Source organism: Paramisgurnus dabryanus, chromosome 13, assembly GCF_030506205.2.
Source record: "Paramisgurnus dabryanus chromosome 13, PD_genome_1.1, whole genome shotgun sequence".
In the NCBI taxonomy this organism is placed as follows: Eukaryota; Metazoa; Chordata; class Actinopteri; order Cypriniformes; family Cobitidae; genus Paramisgurnus; species Paramisgurnus dabryanus.
The window spans coordinates 30,547,877-30,572,369 of NC_133349.1; the positions used below are offsets into that span (position 1 = coordinate 30,547,877).

General features: G+C 37.0%; 1 protein-coding gene across 1 annotated transcript in view; it reads right to left on the reverse strand.

Annotated features, from left to right (window-relative positions):
- Positions 1-7,752: 7,752 nt before the first annotated feature.
- grik3 (glutamate ionotropic receptor kainate type subunit 3) overlaps positions 7,753-24,493 on the reverse strand; it is a 135,343-nt gene continuing 118,602 nt past the window's right edge. The window contains exons 13-16 of the mRNA XM_065246343.2: positions 23,636-23,853; positions 15,618-15,843; positions 12,228-12,478; positions 7,753-11,316 (exon numbers count right to left, since the gene is read on the reverse strand). Coding sequence (XP_065102415.2) covers positions 10,894-11,316; positions 12,228-12,478; positions 15,618-15,843; positions 23,636-23,853 — 1,118 coding nt within the window. The 3' untranslated portion in view covers positions 7,753-10,893. The remainder of the gene's footprint in view (positions 11,317-12,227; positions 12,479-15,617; positions 15,844-23,635; positions 23,854-24,493) is intronic.

Consider the following 24,493-nt stretch of genomic DNA (forward strand, 5'->3'; position numbering starts at 1 on the left):
CCGTCTCTTTTGTCTCTCTAATATTATGTCGGAGTTCACTGCTTGTTTAGCAAGTAAACATGCTGCACATAGTTTTGTACGTGTGTATGTTAGAGCGTTCTCTGAATTTTCAGTGCAATTGATGAAATAGGATCGCGCAACTTTCACGCTTTAAAAACGAAACTACGGAGAACACCCGCAGTAGTTTTATCAATGAAAGGCTAAAAATAGCGCTGTTCACCGTATGTTCACGCCAGAAGTCAAAAAAAGATGTAAAACTTGTGTTTAATACCTCAGATTAGATAAATGGGTGGAGAGAAGGCGGTCGCATGTGGCTGTTCGAACACATTCAACCACATTGCGTTCCGCAGCTCCAAAGCGATCCGATCAAAAGTGGTTTCGACTACCTCTGGATGTGGTTGAAAGTGGTCAAAAGTGGACGCGTTCAAAACATTTTGAACACAGTTAACACCTGGCATTAACGTCGTCCACTTGTGATCCGATCGACGAAAACGCATGTTAATGCCAAGTGTAAACAGCCTCTTAGACACACACTCGCGAACTTCCCTAAACACTTCCCCTCGAGGGAATCCCTGTTGCCATTTTGAAGTGCGTTTCACTTCGTCAAGTGGACGAGGGAAGTTTATATGAACAGACCCGTGCTCCCTTGATTTTGACAGAGGGAGCGAGTCTACTTCATATGTACACTTCAGGCAGCTCCATGTGCCACAATGCAACACGATTGTGACATCACTTCAGCACCTCGCGCTTTGCACAGTTCAAATGATTGAGGGGCGGTCTTCACTTTCCATGTTATCAAGGGCTTAGGGCAATTCATTTGAACCCACTTCAAGTGTTCTAGCAGTAGTGGGCACTCATACAACGTAAGCAAAGACACATCCGAGGGAACGAGACTGAGGGAAGTTAGCGAGTGAAGGTCATAAAAAACAAACTGGAACGCAGGGTAGGACATTAATTAGCTGCTTCAGGTGTGTTTGATTAGGGTTGGAGCTAAACTCTGCAGAGACACCGGCCCTCCAGGAACAGGATTGATGACACCTGATTTAGATCATTCTTATACTGTTAAAGTGAAATTCCTTAGCTGGTACCCTGAGACACACGCACACACACTAGAGGTGAAAGTAAAATAAATATACATACATGTGTGTACATCACTACATTCAAGTCTGATGTTGTGTTCCCTGCTAAAAAAACAATAGACACCATCAAAGAAATTCTATTGGTTTTATTGGTAATTGTATTGGTTCTAATGGAATATGGCCCAAAACACACTACAGTGTATTGGTCTTTGTTGATCTCTAATGGTATGTATTGGTTCTTTGTATTGGTTCTAATGGAATATGGCCCAAAACACACTACAATGTAGAAGTTTTAATGGTAAAAGCTAATGGTTCCCATTGGTATTTTAATGGAAACCATTAGAATTTTCTGTAATGGTTTTGTTTTTTTCAGCAGGGTTGTGTCTGTAGTATTTTTTGTAGGTTTTTGTGCTTGTCATTATGTTGATTTGTTTTGCCAAATGTAAACTTGTTACTATCATTACCTCCTCAATTGGTCAATTGATACCAAAGCTGGTTAAATGATATCAGCATAATAGGACGCTCCACTAAAAGACTCATATGTTGAGTCTACACTGTAAAAAAAATCCGTAGAAATTACAATGTTATCAATCAATCAATCAATCAAATTCTTTTATTCAGCCATGATATTGTTACAAACACAAAATAATCTCATACACAACTAAATAATATCTTCTAATGCTGAATAGGAGCATGAAGAAGACATCGTCTTATAAATTCATGCCCCTTTTCCCAAATATCTAGTCTTGCACAGAATATATAGCTTGTATTACTCCCATTCTCTATATCAAAGTGCAATTTTATTTCACATGTATATAATTAACAATTCCATATTTATTATACATTGATTTTTATATTTCACTTTCTTCATATTTTCGAAATACCTTTTTTATATATATTTTTTTAAATTGAACTATTGTATAGCATGATCTTTCCTCATTATCCAAAGAGTTCCATAAATTGATCCCAATTACCATAAACCCTTTTTGTTTTTTTGAGGTACGTGAATATGGTACACAAAAGTTGCCTTTTCTTCTATTTTTACTATCTATAATTAACTTAAATTTATTTTGAATATGTATTGGCACCATATTATTTTTCACTCTCCACATAATTTGCAATATTTTAAGTTTGACCAAATCATAAAATTTCAAAGTCTGCAATTTGATAAACAATTTATTAGTGTGGTCCCGAACACCTTTGTGCGTCACAATTCTTATTGCTTTCTTCTGGAGTAAGCACAACCTTTCTGTATAACTGGTGCATGCATTACCCCACACCTCAGTACAATAAGTTAAATATGGGACAATTAAAGTTAAATATAAAAGCTTTAATGAGGCTTCATCCAGTATATATTTAACTCTATAAAGAATACCAATGTTTTTACTTATTTTACTTTTGATATGATCTATATGAGACTTCCAACTTAGTTTACTGTCTAAAATAACCCCTAAGAATTTGATTTCTGAAACACGTTCAATGTTTACATCTTGAATAACTAAATTTGTACATTCTTGTTTTCCCTTATTTCCAAAAACCATATAATTTGTCTTATCCCAATTCAAAAACAATTTATTATAATCAAACCATTTCTTTAATTTTGACATTTCTCTTTCAATATTTATTTAAATCTGCCCCTGTCTTAAACACTGTTGTGTCATCTGCAAACAATAAAAAATTCATGTCTTTGGAGGCCTCAAATATATCATTAATAAACAATATAAAAAGCTTAGGACCAATTACCGAACCCTGAGGAATTCCACATACCACCGTTTTATGATTTGAATTATAGTTTTTAAATTGTAGATACTGACTTCTATTACTTAAATAACTTTCAAGCCATTTATATACCCGACCCCTTAATCCATATTGTTGTAATTTTGACAACAATAAATTATGGTTGACAGTATCAAACGCTTTCTGTAAGTCCAGGAATATACTTACAAGATACTGCTTTTTATCCATTGCAGCTAGAATTTCATCTGTTAAATGAATTAATGCAACAGCGGTAGATCTATTAGAACGAAATCCGTATTGATACTCAAACAGTAAATTATTTTTTTCCAAAAATAAATCCAATTTATAAATAAACCATTTTTCTAATATTTTTGAAAACTGTGAAAGTATTGAAACAGGTCGATAATTATTAAATTCGTGTTTGTCACCCTTCTTAAAAATAGGTATTATCTTCGCAGTCTTCATCTTTTGAGGAAAAACACCTGAACTAAAGGAAAGATTAAAAATATAAGTTAAAGGTTGGAGTATACAATCTATTGTTTTTTTTACAATGGTCATATCTATTCCATCCCCATCACAAGAGGTTTTAGTTTTACACTTCCTCACAATGTCTAAGATTTCAGTTTCAGTTATTTCGTCAAGAAACATTGACTGTAAGATTCTACTACCTCCTGTCACACTATTACCTACATGATTGGAATTTTCAATTCTTTTCGCAATATTTGGTCCGACATTGACAAAGAAGGAATTAAACTCATTTGCAATATCTATTCCATTTTTAATAACCTTACCCTTGTGCTCAAAATACTCCGGTAAATTATTGTTCTGAAAGTTTGGCTTCATAACCTTATTTAAAATTTTCCAAGTTTCTTTAATATTAGTCTTGTGTTCATACAATTTATTTTTATAATAATCTTTTTTTGCCTGTCGCATTATAGTTGTTAACTTATTCTTGTATCTTTTATATTTAAATTCATGATCACGAGACTTATATTTAATAAAGTCTCGGTATAGTTTGTTTTTCTTTTTACAGGCCTTCTGTAACCCGCTTGTTATCCATGGTTTTTTTTCAAACTTATTTACTATTTACCCATTTTTAAGGGACAATTTTTATTATAAAGGGTTACAAATATATTCAAAAATGCCTCATAAGCCTTATTAACATCCTCAACCAAAACTTTACTCCAATCATAATTAATCAAATCCTTCCTAAATGAGTCTATTTCCTTCTCCGTCCGACTACGAATATATTTAACTTTATCAACCTCTCTTGTCTTCTTACCAAGTTTTAGGTCACAGACCATAAAAACTGGTAAGTGGTCACTAATATCACATAAAAGCAGACCACTATAAAAGGTTATATCAATATTATTAAAAAAAATATTATCAATCAATGTTGAAGTTGTCCTTGTCACTCTACTGGGTTGTATTATCACTGGAAACATACCTTTACTATACATTTCGTTTAAAAAATCATTAGTTGCTGGTTGGCCTTTTGTCTTCATTAAATCCACATTAATATCACCACATAACCACATAGTCTTTTTTAACATTGAACAATCCACAAGTGCAGTGAGTTTATCCTTAAATACTTCTACATTTGAACCTTGTGCTCTATACACACAAGCGATAATTATTCTTTGCTTTGTTTCCAACTCTATCTCCACTGCTACACATTCTAGAAGTCCTTCTATAGCCACAGACATTCTTTCAATAATCGTACTTCTGTATGTTTCCTTAACAAACACTGCCACACCTCCTCCTCGTTTTCCCGGTCTGTCAACATGATACAGACTATATCCTTCGATTCCCAAATCATAACCTTTGTCGGCATTTAACCATGTTTCTGAAAAAGCGAAAACATCAAACTGGCTTGTTAATGTATTTAAATAATCTATATTTTTGTCAAGATTTGTATAAAGGCTTCTGCAATTAAAATGGACAAGTGAAAAATTATTGTCTAATTTCACTTTTAAATTAAATTCATCTTCACTATAATATTTGCATGAAATTAAATTTTGGTTTCGTACATGCCTTCCTGAATCCAAATCTACATCTAAATCATATATTTTGTATTCCCCATTTTCTCTCATCTCTAATGGGTTAATTTGTTCAACCATTAATCATTAATGAAATATTCAAACATAAATACACAAGACGAAACTTAATTCTCAGCATTTCCATTTTTCTTGTCAAATCAGCGCCTTTAAAATAAAAACTTAAAGTCAATACCTTGTGCACGCAGTCCCTTCTTAATGTCATTGTCCATAATTGCCCATTATCCCAATCTTGAAATGCTCCGAAACCCCATGTCTTTAACATGTAGCTCCTGTTAAATGCGTATTGTCCAACAGTGATTTAACAGCATCTACTAAGTCGCACACCGCCGTTTTCCTTCTGCGAGAGCCAACCGTTTGCCAACCTGCCGCACACAGCGTTGTCTCCAGATCTCGTTCCTCCTCAGGTAGGTTCATGGTGATACCAAACTCAGATAGGCCTCGCATAGCTGCCGCTGGGTTTTCAAAAATTTTGACATTACCGTCTTCACAAAAGATTTTCAATTTAGCAGGGAATAATATGCGATATTTAATCTTCCTCTCGCGCAACAGCTTCCGCACATCTTTATATTTCCCCCTTTCCTTGTAGACAGCTGGAGTAAAATCTTCGTCAAAGTAAATCCTATTACCATTCACTTGTATGATTTTCTTCATCCACGCTGCCTTCAACACACTCTGTTTTGTGGCATATCTTTGAAATACCACCACAATAGACCGGGGACGCTCGAGTTGCCCAGGCCGCTTTGGCACGTATATCCTGTGCGCACGTTCAATGCGAAGCTCTGCGGTAACACCAAGTTGTTCCTGAATCAAATTCGACACAAAGTCAATCATATTAATTCCCTCACTTTTCTCGGGCACTGAGTAAATCCTGATGTTATTCCTTCTTGAACGACTTTCCAAGTCTTCACATTTTTCTTTGAGTAAAACTTGTTGCTGTAACATGTGAATCATTACTCGCGTAATATTCCTCTCATTGTCCTCACTGTCAGACATCCTCTGTTCTGCAGTGTCCATTCTTTTTTTAATATCTCCAAGTTCATTTCGTAAGTCGCTCACTTCTTTCCTCAGTGCCACAAAATTTCCCGACGTCTCAATGCGAAATGCTTTAATTTCATTAAGTATTTCCGCCATGCCAAACATAGCTGCGTTACTTTCCTCATTCCCATTGTCTGTATCAATTTGTTTGGTTTTACCTTTTGGCTTTGTCATTCTCAATTTTCCAGCACAATTCCCTTTATTGGGATGTTCTTCTTGGTAAAACACTTAGATTCTTATCCAAAATACACTTATAATGACAATAATCACTTCGATTCAAACAGAGTAGTTTACCAGCCATATACTCCGGCGGCCATCTTGTTTTTATTCCATGAAATTACGAACCACACACATCTGTTATTGCAGCTGGGTTGCCGGTAATTTACCGTAGATTTAAATTTATGTTATTTACTGGCAAGAGTTTGTTCAAAGTTAAATAAATTTTAAATATTAACAAGTCCTTATCTTTACAGAATAAACTATACAATAACAGCCTCATGCAAAGCATTCTGGGAACCAGAAATCATCATCAACCTTTTTCTGTTTTTTGCTTCAGATGTTGTTTCCCAGAGCGTTTTGCTTGATGCTGTTTTTTTACTTTTACTCTGTAAAGACAAAGACTTGTAAATGTTAAATGTTCATTCAACATTGAACAAAATGTTGCCAGTAAATAACATAAATTTAAATCTACGGTAAATTACCGGCAACCCAGCTGCAATTTCTACTGATTTTTTTTACAGTGTATGATCTGTTATGATGCAATTATGAGTCAATTATTATTTGGTGGCTTCTGTAAAGCAAACAGTGAAAAGCACTATAAAGTAATAAAGTTGAATTGACAGATATTTAATTTTTGTTTAAACATTTAATTCTTTAAAAGTTCTTCTCATGATAAGAATTGTATTTCTATTAGAGCTGATCTCTGCACAGTTTCACAGGTATATGTCTCTTGTATCTTTGTAAACATGAACATTGGTAATTCACACTGTCACTCTGTTGTTTCTTTGAAGTGTGAATGAAATCCTCTCCTAGCGTGAGTCTCTCTTTATCTGAGAGCTGCAGGGCTACGCATGGACGCTCACTTCAAAGACAAATGAAAACACAGCGCCAGCCAACATGAACCTAAGCTAAACTTGTGCAGACAAAGCAGAAAAAGACAAAAGATGAAAACTATATTGTGCAAAAGACATTTACATTCTCTGACCAAAACATGAGCAGTGTTTGCTATGGTTTTACTTGCCAATTGGGTAAGACAACACTGAAGAAAAATATTCATTCAATTTACTTTTTTTTAAGGTTAGTGGATGCAATAAATTTATTTAAGCTACATTTAAACAAAAGTTTTTTGTATTTAATTATTTGTATATTATTTTTTGTGAATTTTTCTTGATTTTTATTTTGTTGAATTAAGTGTTTAAGAAAAAGTTCAAAAACATTTTCTTATCCCATTGGCAGATTTTTTTTGCTTGTTTTTAGCACAAATTTACTTAAATTAGATGTTTTTTGTCAATAGACTTATTTTCTTAAGTCATTTTGCTCATCAAGAAAATCTTAATGTAAGGATTTTTAGATATTTGTACTGAAGCAAAAATATAAAGTAGGAAAGTTTTTTTTTGCAGTATACTGGTTAAGATGATTTAACGAAATATAAGCACATCACAGTCACATCATCTGAATTACCTTTACATCAGCTGCATACATGTGTACACTGATAGCAAAACTGTTAAATATGATCAATAAAATATAAAAAGCACAAGATATGGAAAAGTTTGTTTATTTTCTTTTCTTTCATACAATTTGTAAAACAGCAATATTCACATTGTTTATTCATTGTTTATTTTTTATAAAATAAACGTCTATGTTTAGTAAATAAGATTGATTGATCCAATACCCGATGTAAATGTTGATGTAATGTATTTCAGACTGATATTAATGAATACTTCATTGTCTTTTATTCAGTAAGATATAAAGGCATTTGTGATAAATATGATTCTGTAAATGTCAATAATTACTGTACAATGAATGTGTCACAGTGTAAATATTAAATTGAATTCAGTTCAATAATAATGATTTGTAGTCTTAAATGAATGTAACGTTGCCAAACTGCTACAGACAAACTGACTGCTGCAGTTTCTTAACATTATAAACCTCATGTTATTGTGTCTGCTAAACTAAATGTTTTGTAAAGAATCTTAAAGAGTTCCCATCCACAGCTTTAAGAAAACAGAAATGTTGTCTTATGTCTTATAATCTATAAGATTTATTTATGAAGTCATATTATAGCTTTGTGTGAGATCAAGCAAAAGTGAAGCTGTTATTCTGTGATAAAAACCCTTTGTTTTATATTTAAAAGCGTTAGATGTCAATAACTAAACGTAACCGCTTACCATGTGACAGACATGAAGAAGAAAAGTTACGTTTCGCTCCATTCTTTATTTTTATATTTAGATTTTTATATATCTGTGATGAAGAGCTGCGTGAAGATCCTTCAAAACATCTGCTGTATCTCATGAAAGTAAATAAATGACAGAACTTTAATGTTTGGCTCTTGATATTTAATTGAAATCTTCATTCATAACAACACGTCTTTTATGTCCTTTAAGGGGTTTGTATTGTCAAAATGAATAAAAAATATTGAAAGATTTCAGAGAAACAGAACTGCACGATGATATACAATTTGAAGTATGTAAGCAAGTATAAAATGATGTATTTTTTTCCTCATTTTTTGTAAAAAATAGACTGAACAAGTGATAAGACAGATATGACAAAACAGCAATCTCTACAGAATCTATAAAGACTTTTAAAGACTGTGGATGGAAAAATGAGAAATAAATAATTAAATATCAATGACCGGTGAAAATGACAATCAGTCTACTCGGATTAAAGTCTTTATGTACATCTGATATGAATACATGAGGTTGTTGAATATCCCGAGGTCTTACATACAGTATTAATATCAACCTCTTCACTGAATCAAACTGAAAGGACATTAAATGATTGCTTTTTTAAATCAGCTTTAGTTATCTTCAGACTAGATCTTATAATACAATGTGCATGTATCACATCCGATACATCAGCGCACAAAAGAAAGAAAAGGAAAATACAGGTAAAAATCATCGGTATTTAGCAAAATACAGTATTTTTTTCTGTCATTTTCATCTAATATATACCCTACTTTGCAAGAGTCTTAAAAGGACACATAATTCGAATACCACATATACAATGAGATTTCACCAAAGAAACATCGAGTCACATGAAGGTATTCTGATCGTTACGTAATTCACCATAAAAACGTTGAACAGAAAAATGCTTTTCATTGTTTGTATTCGTCAGTGTTTATTGACCTCACGGAGGCCTGTCATTGGTCGAGCTGCCGTGAGCGGGCAGCGGGTGAAGACTCGTAGCACCTACACCCGGTCATGTCAACGCTTCATCAGGTGAAACTCGATGAGAATGATTTGAAGTTTACCTTAATCTTCTCTAATCCGTGACGGACATTTGTATTGCACTTTTCATATCTAATACACATATACTGTATATATTGCCATGTTGCTCTGTCTAGGTCTCTGTTTATTAAGACTTAAATATGGAAAACATGGGTTTTTGACTTGGCCCTTACCCTAAACTTACACCTTTCAACGCGATTCACCTCACATTATACTTTGACTGATATGCAGTCACAGACATCCTACTGCTGTAGAGGACTGAATCTGAACTGATGGTATATCACAACTGAGGTTATAATCTCTGGTACTGATTATTCAACTGGTTAGGATCCTTTCATTTCACTTCTGAAGTACCTTTACATTGACCGATGAAGAAAAAAAGGTTGATGAGTAAACATTATTAAAGGGTTTGCTCATTTTCTTCACCTCATTCGGAGCTCATCTGCATTTCTTGGCTGTTATGTCACCTATCGTGAAAATGCAACCCTAAACGAAGATGGTCAGGTCATTTGCGAATAACAACTTAAATGATTTTCGGTCTCTTGTTTGACAGGAGTTTAACAATGACACGAGAACGAGTAAACAATTAGTTGTCTTTGCTTCTGGAACAGTAGTACAGAAACACCTTCATTATTTCTTCATGAATCAAAGACAACAACAAGGGCAGATGGGATAAAAACATCATTTCCTTTTGATTTAATGATTTGACAAAGGCCACGCCTCCTATGAACTCTGTACATCAAAGCACTTACAGAAGAGAGATTCCAGCTCTTGTATTCTGGATTCATATCCCAGCGTTTGAAGCCTCGGTATACTCCACGTACTTTGTGAAGGGAAAATTCTTGATCCGAAAAGGAGGTCTGATGTTCAGGAATAACTCAAAATTGAACAAACAATGGAGTCGAGATGTCATTCGCTTTCTCGTTTGCAGGGAAAACTGCGTTTCAAGTGTCTGAATCCATTTGGTCGACAGATCTTTGGCAAGCGTTGTGTTTATCTGTCATTACCGTTAGATCTTGCTGTGTAAAAAACATCTGCTGGCAAAGTATGAAGCACAAATCAATCAAAATGGCTGCAAGTCTCACTTGTAAGCACTGCGCAATGAGTTTACGGGCCGTGGAAAGGAATTGTTCTTCATATTTTAATTTATTGAGGTGACTAAACCCTGTTTATTTTTGTGCATTTCCATGAACACAGGCGGCTGTAAAGGTTTTCTCAGATTCTCGACCGCCGTTGTTACTGTCCGTCGAGAGCACGTCGTTTAATTTTGTGGCCTCCGCCGAAACACACCGCAAAACATCAGCCACAGGATTTCCACGCGAGCGGAAACGATCAGAACTCTTTAAAATGAATCGATGTGCTATAAAAGAAATCTGATTCCCTTTAATCTGTAGTTTCATTTATTGCCATGCTTCAGAAAGCCTCGTCAGGTCCATCGCGGTGTGAAACCTAGATTTTCATTTAGTTGGGGTTCGGGAGCTTTGCGTTCTAGTGCCGTTTGTAAACATCAGACTCGGTTTGGGAGATCTCGGGCTCTTACAGGAAGGACACGGATCGGCCGCCCTCTCTCAACGGCATGGTGGGATACATTGGTTTGAGGATGTGCTCGCTACCCGGTTTACTGCCTCCGTTCTGACTGCTCGTTTGATGTCGGATGTCTCTGCGGTTGATGGTGAATGCGGTGATCATCTCGGGCCCGTAGTCCCTGTTCTCGGGTACGCCGCCCGGGACGTGCCTCAAGTGCCCGTCGCCCAGGCACGTCATGGAAATACGGGCGTCATCGCGCTGTTGCAGCTCGAGCTGTCCTTTCCTGGCAGGCGACGGTCGTTGAAGGAGTGCATGTTGATCGCCGCGTGCGTCTTCGGCTCGGGCGACGGCCGTTGCCGGGGTTTGTGTTTCACTCGTCTCTCGCACGTGAACGACAGTTTGATCTCGTCCACCACTGCACTGCAGAAAGACCTCTTGATGGAAAAAAAGGACACATGGTGGGGGGGGAAACAAAAGCAAAAGAGCAAGTAAGTACATTCACGTCCTTCAGATGTGAAATAAACAATATTTTCTCGCCCTAGTTTTGATTTTCTCTCATAAAAGGTTTGAAATGCTTCCACGCTTAACAAATTCTTAAAAATATTCCTTTATTTCTGCCTTAAAAACGTATATCTGACCCGATAACGTTTTTGCAAAATTGCATGCTTTCGCAAAACTAAAAACGGTCCGCTTGAGTAGAAAGAATGCAGTGATTTAGTTTGGTGAGATGTGTGATAAAAATATTCTCATTCGACTGCATGGTTTTACACTGGCATACATGATCAAAGTGGTTTAAATGTCAACCTCCTGCAGTGGAATCTTATCTGTGAAATGTGTCTACATAAAGAGGAAGTGATTTCAGTATTTACTTTCAAATCTGTTTGCCATTTGAAGGGCTTATTCATCTCTTCATTCAAACCGCAGATAAATGACTATGATGTTATCAGGTGTGAATGTAATTCAGCAGGCTGTCACTTCAGAATGTTGAATATCTGAGCATCTGCATATGTAAAGGTAGGCATTGATGTGTGTGTGCGTCTGATGTTCCCAACTGACACTCTTGATATAAACCTCAGACATTACCAAACACTATGAAAAGTTTTCTGAACGCATCCGTCCTAAACTCTCTGTCATGATGCTTGTATGTTGCATTTCTGTAAGCTAAATGAGCGTCTGCATGCTTCTATGGTGTTCTGATGGGTTGTCAGTGTATTGTTAAATAATGATGTTATAACTACTGTATTCTGGTGTCTAAATGTGGCCACAATCAACTAATGAATAATAATAATGGTAGTAGTAATGTATGTTGATAGTAGGTATTCAATTATGATAGTGAGTATCACCTGTTCACGCTCAGCAGTTTTCCTCAGTTTATAAATGAACTCTCCTATAGCCACAAACACAGAGAGAAGAAGACCAGAGGCCAGGATGATGAAGATACCACCCAGATTCTGAATGCTCATTGGTCCAGTCTCGTGCCGCTCATCCTCCAGACAACTGCTGCCGCTCCACCACTTCTCTTTCAGCATGTGTAGACGACCATCCTCCAGGATACTCAGGATAGCTATAGTGATTTTATCCCTGTACGGAGAACCTGAATAAAACACATCAACAGAACGTTCACCAGACAATCAGGAGCTTTCATAGAAACCACCTCTGCAAAAATATACAATCATTTAATGACCGTTCATATGTGAATTTGACCAGTCTGATGGATCTTGCAAACAGCTCATATTACTACCATCACTGCTCCACAGTATTACTTTAACAAAACAATGACAAAGTCATACGTTTTAAAACATTGACATTCAATATTCAGAGAGTTAAAGGGACATTCCACTTTTCTTTTCTTTTATTGTCCTAATTTTCCACCTCCCCTAGAGTTAAACATTTGATTTTTACCATTTTGGAATCCATTCAGCTGATCTCCGGGTCTGGCGCTAGCACTTTTAGCATAGCTTAGCACAATCCATTGAATCTGTTTTGACCATTAGCATCGTGCTAAAAAATAACCAAAGAGTTTCGATATTTTTCCTATTTCAAACTTGACTCTTCTGTAGTTACATCGTGTACTAAGACCGACAGAAAATTAAAAGTTGTGATTTTAGGCAGATATGACTAAGAATTATTCTTTCGAACTGGCGTAATAATCAAGGACTTTGCTGCTGTAACATGGCTGCAGCAGGTGTAGTGATATTACGCACTGCTTGAAAATAGTCCCCTTGGTTATGCAAGTATGAGACTATAGTCCTAGCCATATCTGCCTAGAAAATCGCAACTTTTAATTTTCCGTCAGTCTTAGTACACGATGTAACTACAGAAGAGTCAAGTTTGAAATAGGAAAAATATCGAAACTCTTTGGTTATTTTTTTTAGCGCGATGCTAATGGACTAAACAGATTCAATGGATTGTGCTAAGCTATGCTAAAAGTGCTAGCGCTAGACCCGGAGATCAGCTGAATGGATTCCAAACTGGTAAGAATCAAATGTTTAACTCTAGGGGAGCTGGAAAATGAGCATATTTTCAAAAAAGTGGACTGTCCCTTTGAGGTAATACAAGAAACTTTGATTGTTTAACAACACTAAGTGGCGGACAGGGTTTAGATTAATTCAGGACTAGGCCTTTGTCATATTAGGACATTTAACTCATTCCCCAGCAGCCATTTTTTGAAATGTTGGTCGTCAGCATTTTTTGTGATTTTCAAAAATATATAAACATACAAATATATAAAATGAAAGAACAGACCCTCTGCTTTCAGACAAACAATAAACAAACAAACAAAATGGGATAAAAGTTTCATCCTATCCATTTTCTTTCTCTACATATAAACTCTTAAATAAGGGTATTTTTCTTTACAAATACAATTATTTTTAGCAAAAAGCTGAAGGAATTTTGAGAGATCAGATTCAGAACGATTATCAAAACAAACAAAGAGTTTAAAATTAGTAAATAAGGTTTTGGCTTTAGTTTTTTCATAAATTGGGTAAGTGCGCCATTTAGTGGATAATCACGGCATTGCAGATTCACATGAAAATTCATCAGGAACATGTTTTTTATGCAAATATTTTCTCTTAATTGGCAGAATAACTCATTAATGGTGGGGATAGAGTTAAGTAGGTTTTACAAACAAACCTTAGAAAAAACAATACTGGTGTGCATCTTGAGATAAAACAATGGCATGTTAAGATATGTCAGTACAAGGTGTTTTTAAATTAAGGCAGCTCAATCATGCATTTTAGTCTGTGACTAGGACAGTGGCGTGTTTACCCACCACGCAAACCACGCAATTGCGTGGGGCCTCGCGGGCTTGGGGGGCCCCCTACTGGCCACAAGGTGTGGGAAAGTATGTCACGTTTATTCAGACCCGAATCTAAGGTACGGATAAAGCACGCGTGAGCGAGAGATGTGGGAGTATGCACGTAGAATAATATTTGCGCTCATCCTCGCGAGGGCACATATAGGCTACTTCATGAGCGAAACTCTACGGGAAAGCGCACCTCTGCTCAGCGCGCACAAATGCAGCCACACAAGTGCTGGAATGAGCGCTCGCTCGACTATCTCTGTGCTCTCGTAACTGCACAACATTCACTCGATGGTCAAGTTTACTTTAAAGACTTTGGGCTTCACACCTGTGATTGGTGGTTCGGTTTGATGACACGCATCTTTTGTTCCACACTCGTACAGGTATAAACATGATAAAGACACCACGCAGGGGTTTTAATCACGTCGAAAATAGACGACAAATCATATTCTGTATCTCATCATTGTCATTAAAATCTCATCTTTAGTGTATTTCTAGTCTATATGCTTGTTGTATCTCACAGTAAGTTTGTTTTTGCAATATGAACATAAGAGTTTTATGTGATTCCCATCCATAAATTCAAGCAATAACCAACTTACAATGTTGTTTGCTGGTGTTAATTAGTTCAGTTTGTTAGATCAGTATGAATCTTAATCTAATGCTTCCTCTTTTTCCTCATTTAGTTTTTTTTTAGTAAGATTTCAGACACTGAAGTTGCAGTTTTAATTACATTGTTTTAAATACATCCTATAATACATTTGCAAGCAAAATATATATCTGAGGGGCGTGAAAAATTTTTTTAAACCAAAAATTTTTGTCATACCAAATTAACAATTTAGTGTTATTTTAAGCAGTGTAAAACAAAATAAACCTGGTTTATTTATATCTTACTTAATTCTATATACTGAATATTATTGTTGTGCAATTAAAATGAAAAACCTTGGGCAATGCTGGGGCATGGGGGCCCCGGTTCTTGGACTTTGCAAAGGGCCACCAAAATGGTAAACACGCCACTGGACTAGGATAAACCAGTCTGGGAAACCCCATATGTTTATTCATATGAAATGTAAAAAATACATAATCCTGTATATGAAGATGTACTGTTTTTAAAAAGGGTGTTAAAAGTGACATTCATCATTATTTGATGTTACCTTATGGTAAAGTGTTAAGTTTATGTACCTGTAATATTAAGTCAATACATATTTCTATAATGTTTTTTTACAGTTTTGCATCGTTGCAAAGCAGCTTAACAAAAAAAAACATCGTGGAAAAATAAAGAAATAAGTTAAATGATTTTTTATTGCAAATCTTCTGTAGGATTAACATTAGCGATACAACTGATGAAATAATTTTCTGTGTAATCTGACAGTGTAATGTGTGTGTGCTCACATCACTAACATCAGAATAATCTGTGTTATGATGTTGGTCGTACCTTTGGGTGTGCCGATGCCGTAACCTTTGCTGTCGATAATGCCACCGACCTGTGTGAGGTTACAGTTCTTGCGGGTCACATACTCGATGGTGGTGGACTCCATCAACAGGGCGTAGTCAGACTTCAGTACTCTCTGAATGCCATCTTCAATAGATTTGACAAAGGATGTGCTCTGTCTACTGCTCATGAAAGCCCACATCTTCTCAAACGTGGACACTCTTGATTTCTAAAAGTAAAATAAATAAAGGGGAAAGCTGTCTAAAGTAAAACCCAGCTGATATTGGCTTTATATTGTTGCATACATTTGGCCGACAGTATAACATTTGTTATGAGATGATGTACGCCAGCAGTCGATGGTTTGGAGACACTTGTAAAGAATCATGTTTAGCATGAGCTTAAAAGCCTTTTGATCAAAAAGCATTTACAATGAAAACACATTTTGTTGGAGGTGCAGCTGACAGTGAAGAATTTGACAATAGCATGTTTTGTTCCCTTAAATCAACATCCTAATGAAATCTGACACTGACTTGTTAACAGTTTTTGTCTGCTTTATAAACACTGGAGCTGTATGTTCATTTCATTTTCTTCTCTACGAAAGAGAAAAACACTGAAGCTGCTATGAGAAATGGCACCAGATACAGCGCTCTTCTCTTAACCTTGAGCACCTGTTATTGTTCCTCCTCTTTTTCAAATGTTATTCTTCTCGCCATCTGTAACTATCATTGAAAATGGTTGGGAATCTGCTTTATAAGTGACACCTCTTCTTTGGATTGTTACTGATATCATCTGCTGTTAGTTTAAGGTGTGTACTGTAATAAACTAATAGGTTTGTAATGTTATACCAGCCTACTGCATACTAAGTACATGCCACACTATACACTCTTAGAAAGGATTCACACATCTTTGTGCGTTAAGCTTTTAACACATTATGTGTAATTTTAACACATTATGTGTCATTTTGTGTTGATTTTGTATTAAAACATAATGCAAGTTGTGTTAAAAGTAACACAAAATGTGTTGTTTCAATAAAAACACTAATGTGTTGTTTTTAACACATTCGTTCGAAGAGTGTAGCTTTCTGGTTGTGTTTACCTAATCTTTATTAAATTTCGGATCTTTAGTGACGGATGTTTATCATACGCGACTGGATCTCTAAAATGCCCAAATATGTTCTAATAGATTATTAACAATTCCAGAATGATAAATTAAAGCATGTTTTATATTTTGACATTTTAGTCATCAAACAGATGTTAAAAATGTACACGGTTGAAGTCCCACACTAATAATTTAGTCATCATCATAGTCATTAATTTGTTGATAAGATGTAGATTTAGGAAAACTAAGAAGCTGAAGGTCTAACTTTAAAATATGTGGGGGTAGTGAATGATGCACCAGGTCACCAAGGACCGAGGTATGCATTTAAAGGTTAAATATGCAAATTGCGCGTTTTGTAAACAGCAGTGTACTGTGGCACTCTCACATGACCATAAACATTACATGTTTAATTCAGCAGGTAAAGTCTCAGAAATTAATCCTAGAAAAATGACATTTCTATTATAGAGTTATCTGCCATACATTCGAAATGGAAATGCAAAGATGAGAACATTGTAGTGTGAAATGGTTCCTTTTGCACATATTGTCAAAGACCGGCTGAGTATTTCATGCAAAGAGAAAAAAAACAGTACATACATTATGGGGTGGTTTCCCAGACAGGGATTGGCTTAAGCCAGGACTAGACCTTAGATATGTCAGTGCAAGTTGTTTTCAGTTTGGACAGCTCTTACATTTATTTTAGCCTAGGACTAATCTAATCTCTGTCCGGGAAACCACCCCTATGTCCTCTATACTAAAGAATTAGTGCTGAAATAGTATGCATAAAATTGCTAAGTGTAGCGATGGAGTCTCTTAGAAATATAAAGTCTTGAGGGTCTATTAGGTGTGTGTATTTCTCTTTCTCTCACTCTCTCTCTCTCTCTCTCTCTGTGTGTGTGTGTGGTTTTCTGTCTCGGAATAATGAAGCTTTAACCTCACGATTAACACTCAGTTAAATGCCATTTCACGCTTTTGTAAAAGAGGTCACGTTAGAAAGTGAAGCTAATCAAGGATAATTGTTGCTTCATTTGCGTGAAACATTTAAAGTGACCCAAGACAATGAACACATGTGTTTGCTCTTTGATTAAACCTTGTGTTAACATTTCAGTCCCGACCCGACAGTCTGCTTCTTAACGTTTGTGCAGTATCAAATGCTGTAGCTCATGAGCTTTTCAACTATAAATAATTGACATTTTGATAGGTCTGATAGCACGGTTACGTCCCAACATAAATCCACAAGAAAATGCTGAGCTACGCTTTGGAAGATTATAGGAAAGCACGGCCTATATGAAAATATTACAACATCAGCAGAAATGGCTCAAGTAGTCTATATTTTAACAGAACTTATAAATACGTAATCGGCGATCTAAGGACCCAGAGATTTTGTGTCACTGTCAGTGGAAGATTTCTTGTGGAAACGCGATATATTTTAGACCTCTGCTTGGCTCTATGGCATCTGAGAGCAAAGACTCAAAGCAGCCGAAAAGTAAAAGCCTGCAGGCAAAAGCAGAAAGTTTGAAATCAAAAAATCATTATGAAGTAAAACTTCAAACATGCAGGGGAAGCGAGAGAATTTGCTTTTACAGTGGGAATTAAGATCTAACTGGAAAAAAGCTTTAAAAAATTCTTTTGTGAAATAGTATTGATTTAATTCTCAGTGTCCAAGCACAGGAAAGTTGGATCTTTTTTGAAAAGTTGGCTAAAGCTGTCTGTCAAAAATCGTCTGTTAACATTCAATACTGGTGGCAAAAAAATGCTTTAGGGATTCAATTAAATCCTGAATGTAATCTCTCTCATGATGTGTCAGAAATCAACAGTACAGGGGGCGCAAGGCACGTGGTGATCAGAAGCAGAAATAAAACAACTTGTATGTCGTGTTAAGTTCATTTTGGGACTTTGTTGCTGAAGATGTTCACTTTGGGTCAACTTTGCCAAATGGATGTGCTTTTTATTGCCCTATTGTGGGCTTTATCTCTCCTTCGCATCTGTCTGAATGGATCACCTGTTAAACAACCAGTGAGGGAGGATTCAGTATGGTCGAGAGTTTTACCTTCAGTGGCTTTGGACTTTTAAAATGTTCGTTATCCTGTGGATATTGTGGATATCCATTGGTCTGCCACATGGAAACGATGTTCATGAATAATGCTTTTCCACTAGTCAGGATTGTACCTCTCGGAAAATGCATAAAAAGTGGGAGGAAAGGAGGGGTACAGGTGAGAATAAAAATGAAACAAATCGACCATCAATCATCATGGCTAATGTCCAATATCTAAGCAGCAAGATTGATGATTTGCAGGCAATAAGGATGCTTGTAACTTGGCTTTAACCGAAACTTGGTTAAAAAGTAGTTTTTAATTATCAAAGGGTTTGCCAAGCCTTTACGCACTGATCATTGTCAATAAAGGTGGTCTTCTGATTGGTCAATTTGAATGTATCATGTTGGGTTTGTTCAAATTGCCAAGGAAGGATAAAAGATGTTTGGAGATGATCTGCCTCTTCTTTATCTATCTTCCCATCCTCCTTTGGGCTGGTCTCCACAACTCTGTCAATTGTGGTGCGGGCACCACAACCTCTTCTTTTTTAATCACAAAGAAACTTAAAATACTTCAAATACAAATATGACTAATACATCATTTGAAACTGTGGAGGGTCTTTTATTTGTGTATACTGATAATACCAACTAAACATTGTGCTTCTTAAAAAGAAAGAAAATATACAGGGTGCGCTTTCAGCCATCTCTGTCTACGCGAACATCTTTCAGAAACGCATCACTAAAACAGACTATGGGCCAGATTTACTCAACGGGGCAAATTAGCGGCAGAACGCAATCTGTCGGTTATCAGAGTTAACGCAATTTCGGTTAACGCAAAACTATCTGAAAATGGCCAATGAACATAGGCGATTGAAATTTGCATACCATGACTCCTCTCCGGAGATCTGGTTAAAAATGGATGCCGGTTTGCATCATTCATTTAGATTTAGTGTGGAGGAGCTGAGATAGGATCAACTGATCAACGGTCACTTACTCGATGTTGTGTCAATAATGTGACACTGGGGGTCTCTCTGAAAAGTTCCACAGAAACTGACTGTGTTGAAAACCTTATGCAAAGCATACAGGGGGAGCCTGCTCAGGTAAATAACCTTCCAGCGCACAAGAGAAGTCGGCTGTACACAAGGGGAGGGAAGTGAATTCTACAGAGGCATAGCACTGAGCTAGCCAGCTGCTGGGAAATCTTCAGAGAAGATAAGCGAGTGGAAAGTCCGTAATAAACGGAACAAGATCACCCAAGAGCGGAAGTTACTGAGGGGACTTTAGCTTAACTCAGGGGTGAAGGCGGAAAGGCCTCAGAGGGGAAGATTCATGGTTTAATAAAAAGGAAACCCATGAAGGAAATAAAAACAGGACCACTAAAGCCCGATTTATAGTCGTACGTAGGTTCTACGTGGTTACTTTCTACCAGCGGTCTGTCCGTGTGTTTGCACGTCGACGCGGCCGACGATGCAAAAGTATCAATGAAAACTGACGCAGAACCTACGCCGTCGCAGCTACGCCGTAGGACCTACGCACGACTATAACCAGCCCTTAAGGAGGAGTCCAAAAAAATAAGGTTCGAAACAGACTATGTCATAGAGATAACCAAGCACAGAACCTGGTGACCGGCTCTTCTTTAAAAAAAAAACTATGAGAGAGAGTTCACGCATATAGGGAACTAAATTCCTGAGAAAGTGCCTGCTAAAAAGGGGCATTACCTGGCCCGCAGGAATGAACAAGTTAAGTTTCTGGAGCTGACAGCACTCAGAACAAAACTGCCTTAACCCTAAAATTGTAGAACCCAAAAGGGTGTAGCCCAGCCTGCAGCTCTACAAATGTGTGATAAAGAAGCGCTGTTAGCCTATGCTGAGGAAGAGGCAACACCTCAGACAGAATGAGCCCGAACCCCCCAGAGAATGGGGAAATTCTGGGGTAATGACCCAAAGTGCGAGCCTCTACTCTGAGGCAGCCTTTCCCTTCTGCTGATTTCCAGACAGACAAGAGCTGAACAGAGCAAAAGAACACTGTGTGCGTTTCAACTGTGTTTCTAACTGCCTCAAACTGCAAGGGAAGACTAGAAATGGCTTTGCAGGACCACTATAATTGGTAGAAAAGCCAGAAATGGCCTTGATGGGCCACCACAGTTGGCAGAAAAAACAGAAAAGGCTTTTCTGGACAACCACAATGGGTAGATAAGCCAGAAATGGCTTTGCTGTGCCACCATAATAGCCTCTTTAACCAGGATACGTAAAGCTTTTTCTTGTAACACCTGAGCTTTCGTGGTGTCCACATCAGTGAAAAAAAAACCTCTATGAACCTGGTGGGATATCCAGTGAAGTGCATCATTTTTCTATAGTAAGTCAATTTATTAGATCTAGCTGTTTCCTCCAATTGTGGAGATTATGGAAAGGTAAACAGAATATAAAGCCTGTTTTTAGGCTATAAAATAAATTGTTTAATTAAAAGGAACCAGAAAACAAGACAAGGGCATCTACTCTTTCTGGGGGCACGTTTTCGATGTCCATGCTCAGGTAGCATATGTACGCTTCCTGAAGCCTTGAGATCCAGTTTCAAGACACTGGCTTTAGAGACACGCAGTTGCACAAACAAACCTTCTTAAACATTGTGTAGGCACTGAAGATGCAAAAAAATACAGTCCCAAACAAGTGTTGGTAAACGTGGACCATCTACAAGCACCAGTGCAACTACCTCATGGCAAACACAGGGAGACATCAGAAAGGCACTTGCATATTGCATTGCAAATGACATGCTTCCCATTAGCCTTGTCGAAAATGAGGGATTTAAGAATCTTATCCATGCTTTTGACTCCAAAGACAAGCTACCAGGCCAAAAACATTTCTTGCAAACACCGCTTCCCCGACTGTATAAGGAGTGTAGGAAGACGGTAGAGCAGCAGCTGCATAATGTACAATTCTTTACCACTACTTCATATATACGGTCCAGTCTCACATCTGAGCCTTATGATTCATTTTGTAGACAAAGACTGGAATCTTCAGAGCAAATGTCTTCAAACGGCTTTCAGTCCTGAAGACCATACAGGTGAAGTTATTGCCCAAGGAATGATTGAAGCACTCGCACCCTGGGGGCTGAGTGAAAACAGACAAGTATGTATCACAACTGATAGTGGAACAAACGTGGTAAAAGCATCACTCAACAAATGGACACAATTTCAGTGTTTTGGACATTGACTTCACTTGGCTATCAGTAACTTTTAGTCTCTGTTTTCCATGTAATAACAAAACAGCTATAGTAATAATAACAACAACGATTATGATAAAAAATGTAATAATTTCAAAACAGTCAAATCAATATTTTATTAGTCATTTGATCTAAAATATTAATGATTACAAGCATAAAACTGATCCATGATAACAATATTTGAAAATGCATAATTTAGTCTAAATATTTAATGTGATCGTAATTTAATGAAGCTCACAAAACACCAATAATTGTCAAATAATCAAATCAATAAATTTTATTATGAACATATATATCAGTTCAGAGAGAAAAATCTCCTTTCCCTCCACAGAGAGAGCGAGACAAGAGGGTGGAACGAGCTGTTGGGCTGTTAAATAGTGTCTGCCTTCTCTTTCTCTTGGAAATGAAAAGAGACCTTGCGACTGCTCATGAAGAACTTAAACTGCCCAGACACAAGATTGTGACAAAATCATCCTACCAGGTGGGGCTCACGTCAAAAGATGGTGGCAAAGGTGATTGAGCAGCACAAGGCTATCATCAGGTACTCACTGCTGACAAGAAAACCAGGCACATGTTGCCCACCTGGCAGGACATTGGTGTTTTAGAGTCAATAAGCGAGGCCTAAAAACCACTTTTTGAGTTCACAAATTCACAGTCTGGTGAATCTTATGCGAGTGTGTCCTAACTTAAGCCTGTGCTGGACCTCTTCAGAACAGAGGTACTGAGACATTCTGATGATGACACACAGCTCACAAAGAACATAGAGATGTATAAAGAAGTATGATGATGAACAGATGACGAACTACTTGATATGGCATCCTTGGTCTTTCCATGCTTCAAGACTCGATATATCAGGCCAGACAAGATTGAGTCAATCGAAACAAAAGCAGTGTCTGAGATTCTGAATATGGAGGGAGACCAAGGCCCATCCACTTCACAGGCTTCATACAAAACAGAAGAAAAAGAGGCAGAGGGGGGAGCTACTGCAGCTTTATTGCCAAGAAACAGGGGGTAGTTGTAGATATTGGTTTGAGAGTCGGGCTTGTAACCCGAGAGTTGCCGGTTCAAGTCTTGCGACCGGTGGGTGGCGACTGTTGTGCCCTTGAGCAAGGCACCTTACCCTAATTGCTCCTCCAGCGCTGGGATAGCTGCCCGCTGCTCTGGGTGTTTGTGTGTTCATGACTTGTACCACTTGTTTGCTATTTACTTGAATGGGTTAAATGCAGAGGTCAAATTTTAAGTATTCATTGCATACATGACAAGCTTGTCTCTTTCAATTTGGAACTTGCGACCATAGTTGGCCAATGATGCTTTTGGGAAATGCATCCCTGATTAATTATTGTGCATCTGAAAACAATTAAAAGCCAAATATAATTTTTTTTTAATATTATTAAAACTAAGTACGTTTTTATTGGACTGCACCTTGCATTAACATTTTTCATTTAGACAAAATCGTTGTGGTTTAGATAAAAAGCAGAGTGGGAGCAGGGCTTGGGTGTCAGTAAGGATAGTCTGAGACATGGCAGGGGTCCAGTACCCAAAAAAGGTTAAGAATCTCTGTTGTAGAGTATATCTAAACATCTGTTATGTGAAATAGCTATACTCTGTGCAGTAGTAAAGGAAAAACAAACAAACTTATAATCCCAACAGTATGATTCAACTCATGAGATTGTACCTTAAAGAAGGACATGGTGGCTCCATCTTTAACCACCCCGTACTCTATTTTGGTCTGTTTGGCCAGATCATCAGCCGAGTCCACGGGTGAATCCATCCTCTCGACAGTGAGAAAAGCAGCAAGGTTTGCTGTGTATGACGAGATGATGATGAGGGTGAAGAACCACCAGATTCCCCCAATGATTCGGGTAGAAAGAGCTTTGGGCATCAGCTCTGAACCTAAGCAGCACAGAAACACATCAGTCAGTATTTAGACCGTTTCTGGACATCCGTAGTTAATGTGATGAACAACTGTACAACCTGTGGTTAATCTGACAAGACGCACACTAAAACATACTGTAAGTTACATCATAATTTGTGTTTTTTGAGAGATGTCAGGAGAAAAACAGTTGTATGTTATTCATTCAGTGGTGAAGGGAAGATGCTCTGTATAAGCAAGTGACCCCAAGAGAGCACTGCTACTTCAATTCATTTAAATTTTTTCCAATGTTTTTTACATTAAAACATTAACATTAATAAAAGCAATTTCCAACAATATAGAATAAACTGTGAATATGTTATTCTGAAGAATGTAATTTTAACCCTAAAGGGACGGTTTCCTGGACAAGGATTAGACTAGTCCTAGACTAAAATAAATGTAAGAGCTGTCAAAACTAAAAACAACTTGCATTGACATATCTTAAAATACATCAGTAACTTTTGTTTTGCCTTAAAATCCACACAAGTAATGTTTTAGTAAGGCACGTTTATTAAAACTAGTTATATTTCCTTTTTAAACTAAGGCCTAGGCCTGGCTTAAGCTAATCCCTGTCCAGGAAACCACCCCAAAGTGTTTAGCATCAACACTAACACAAACTTT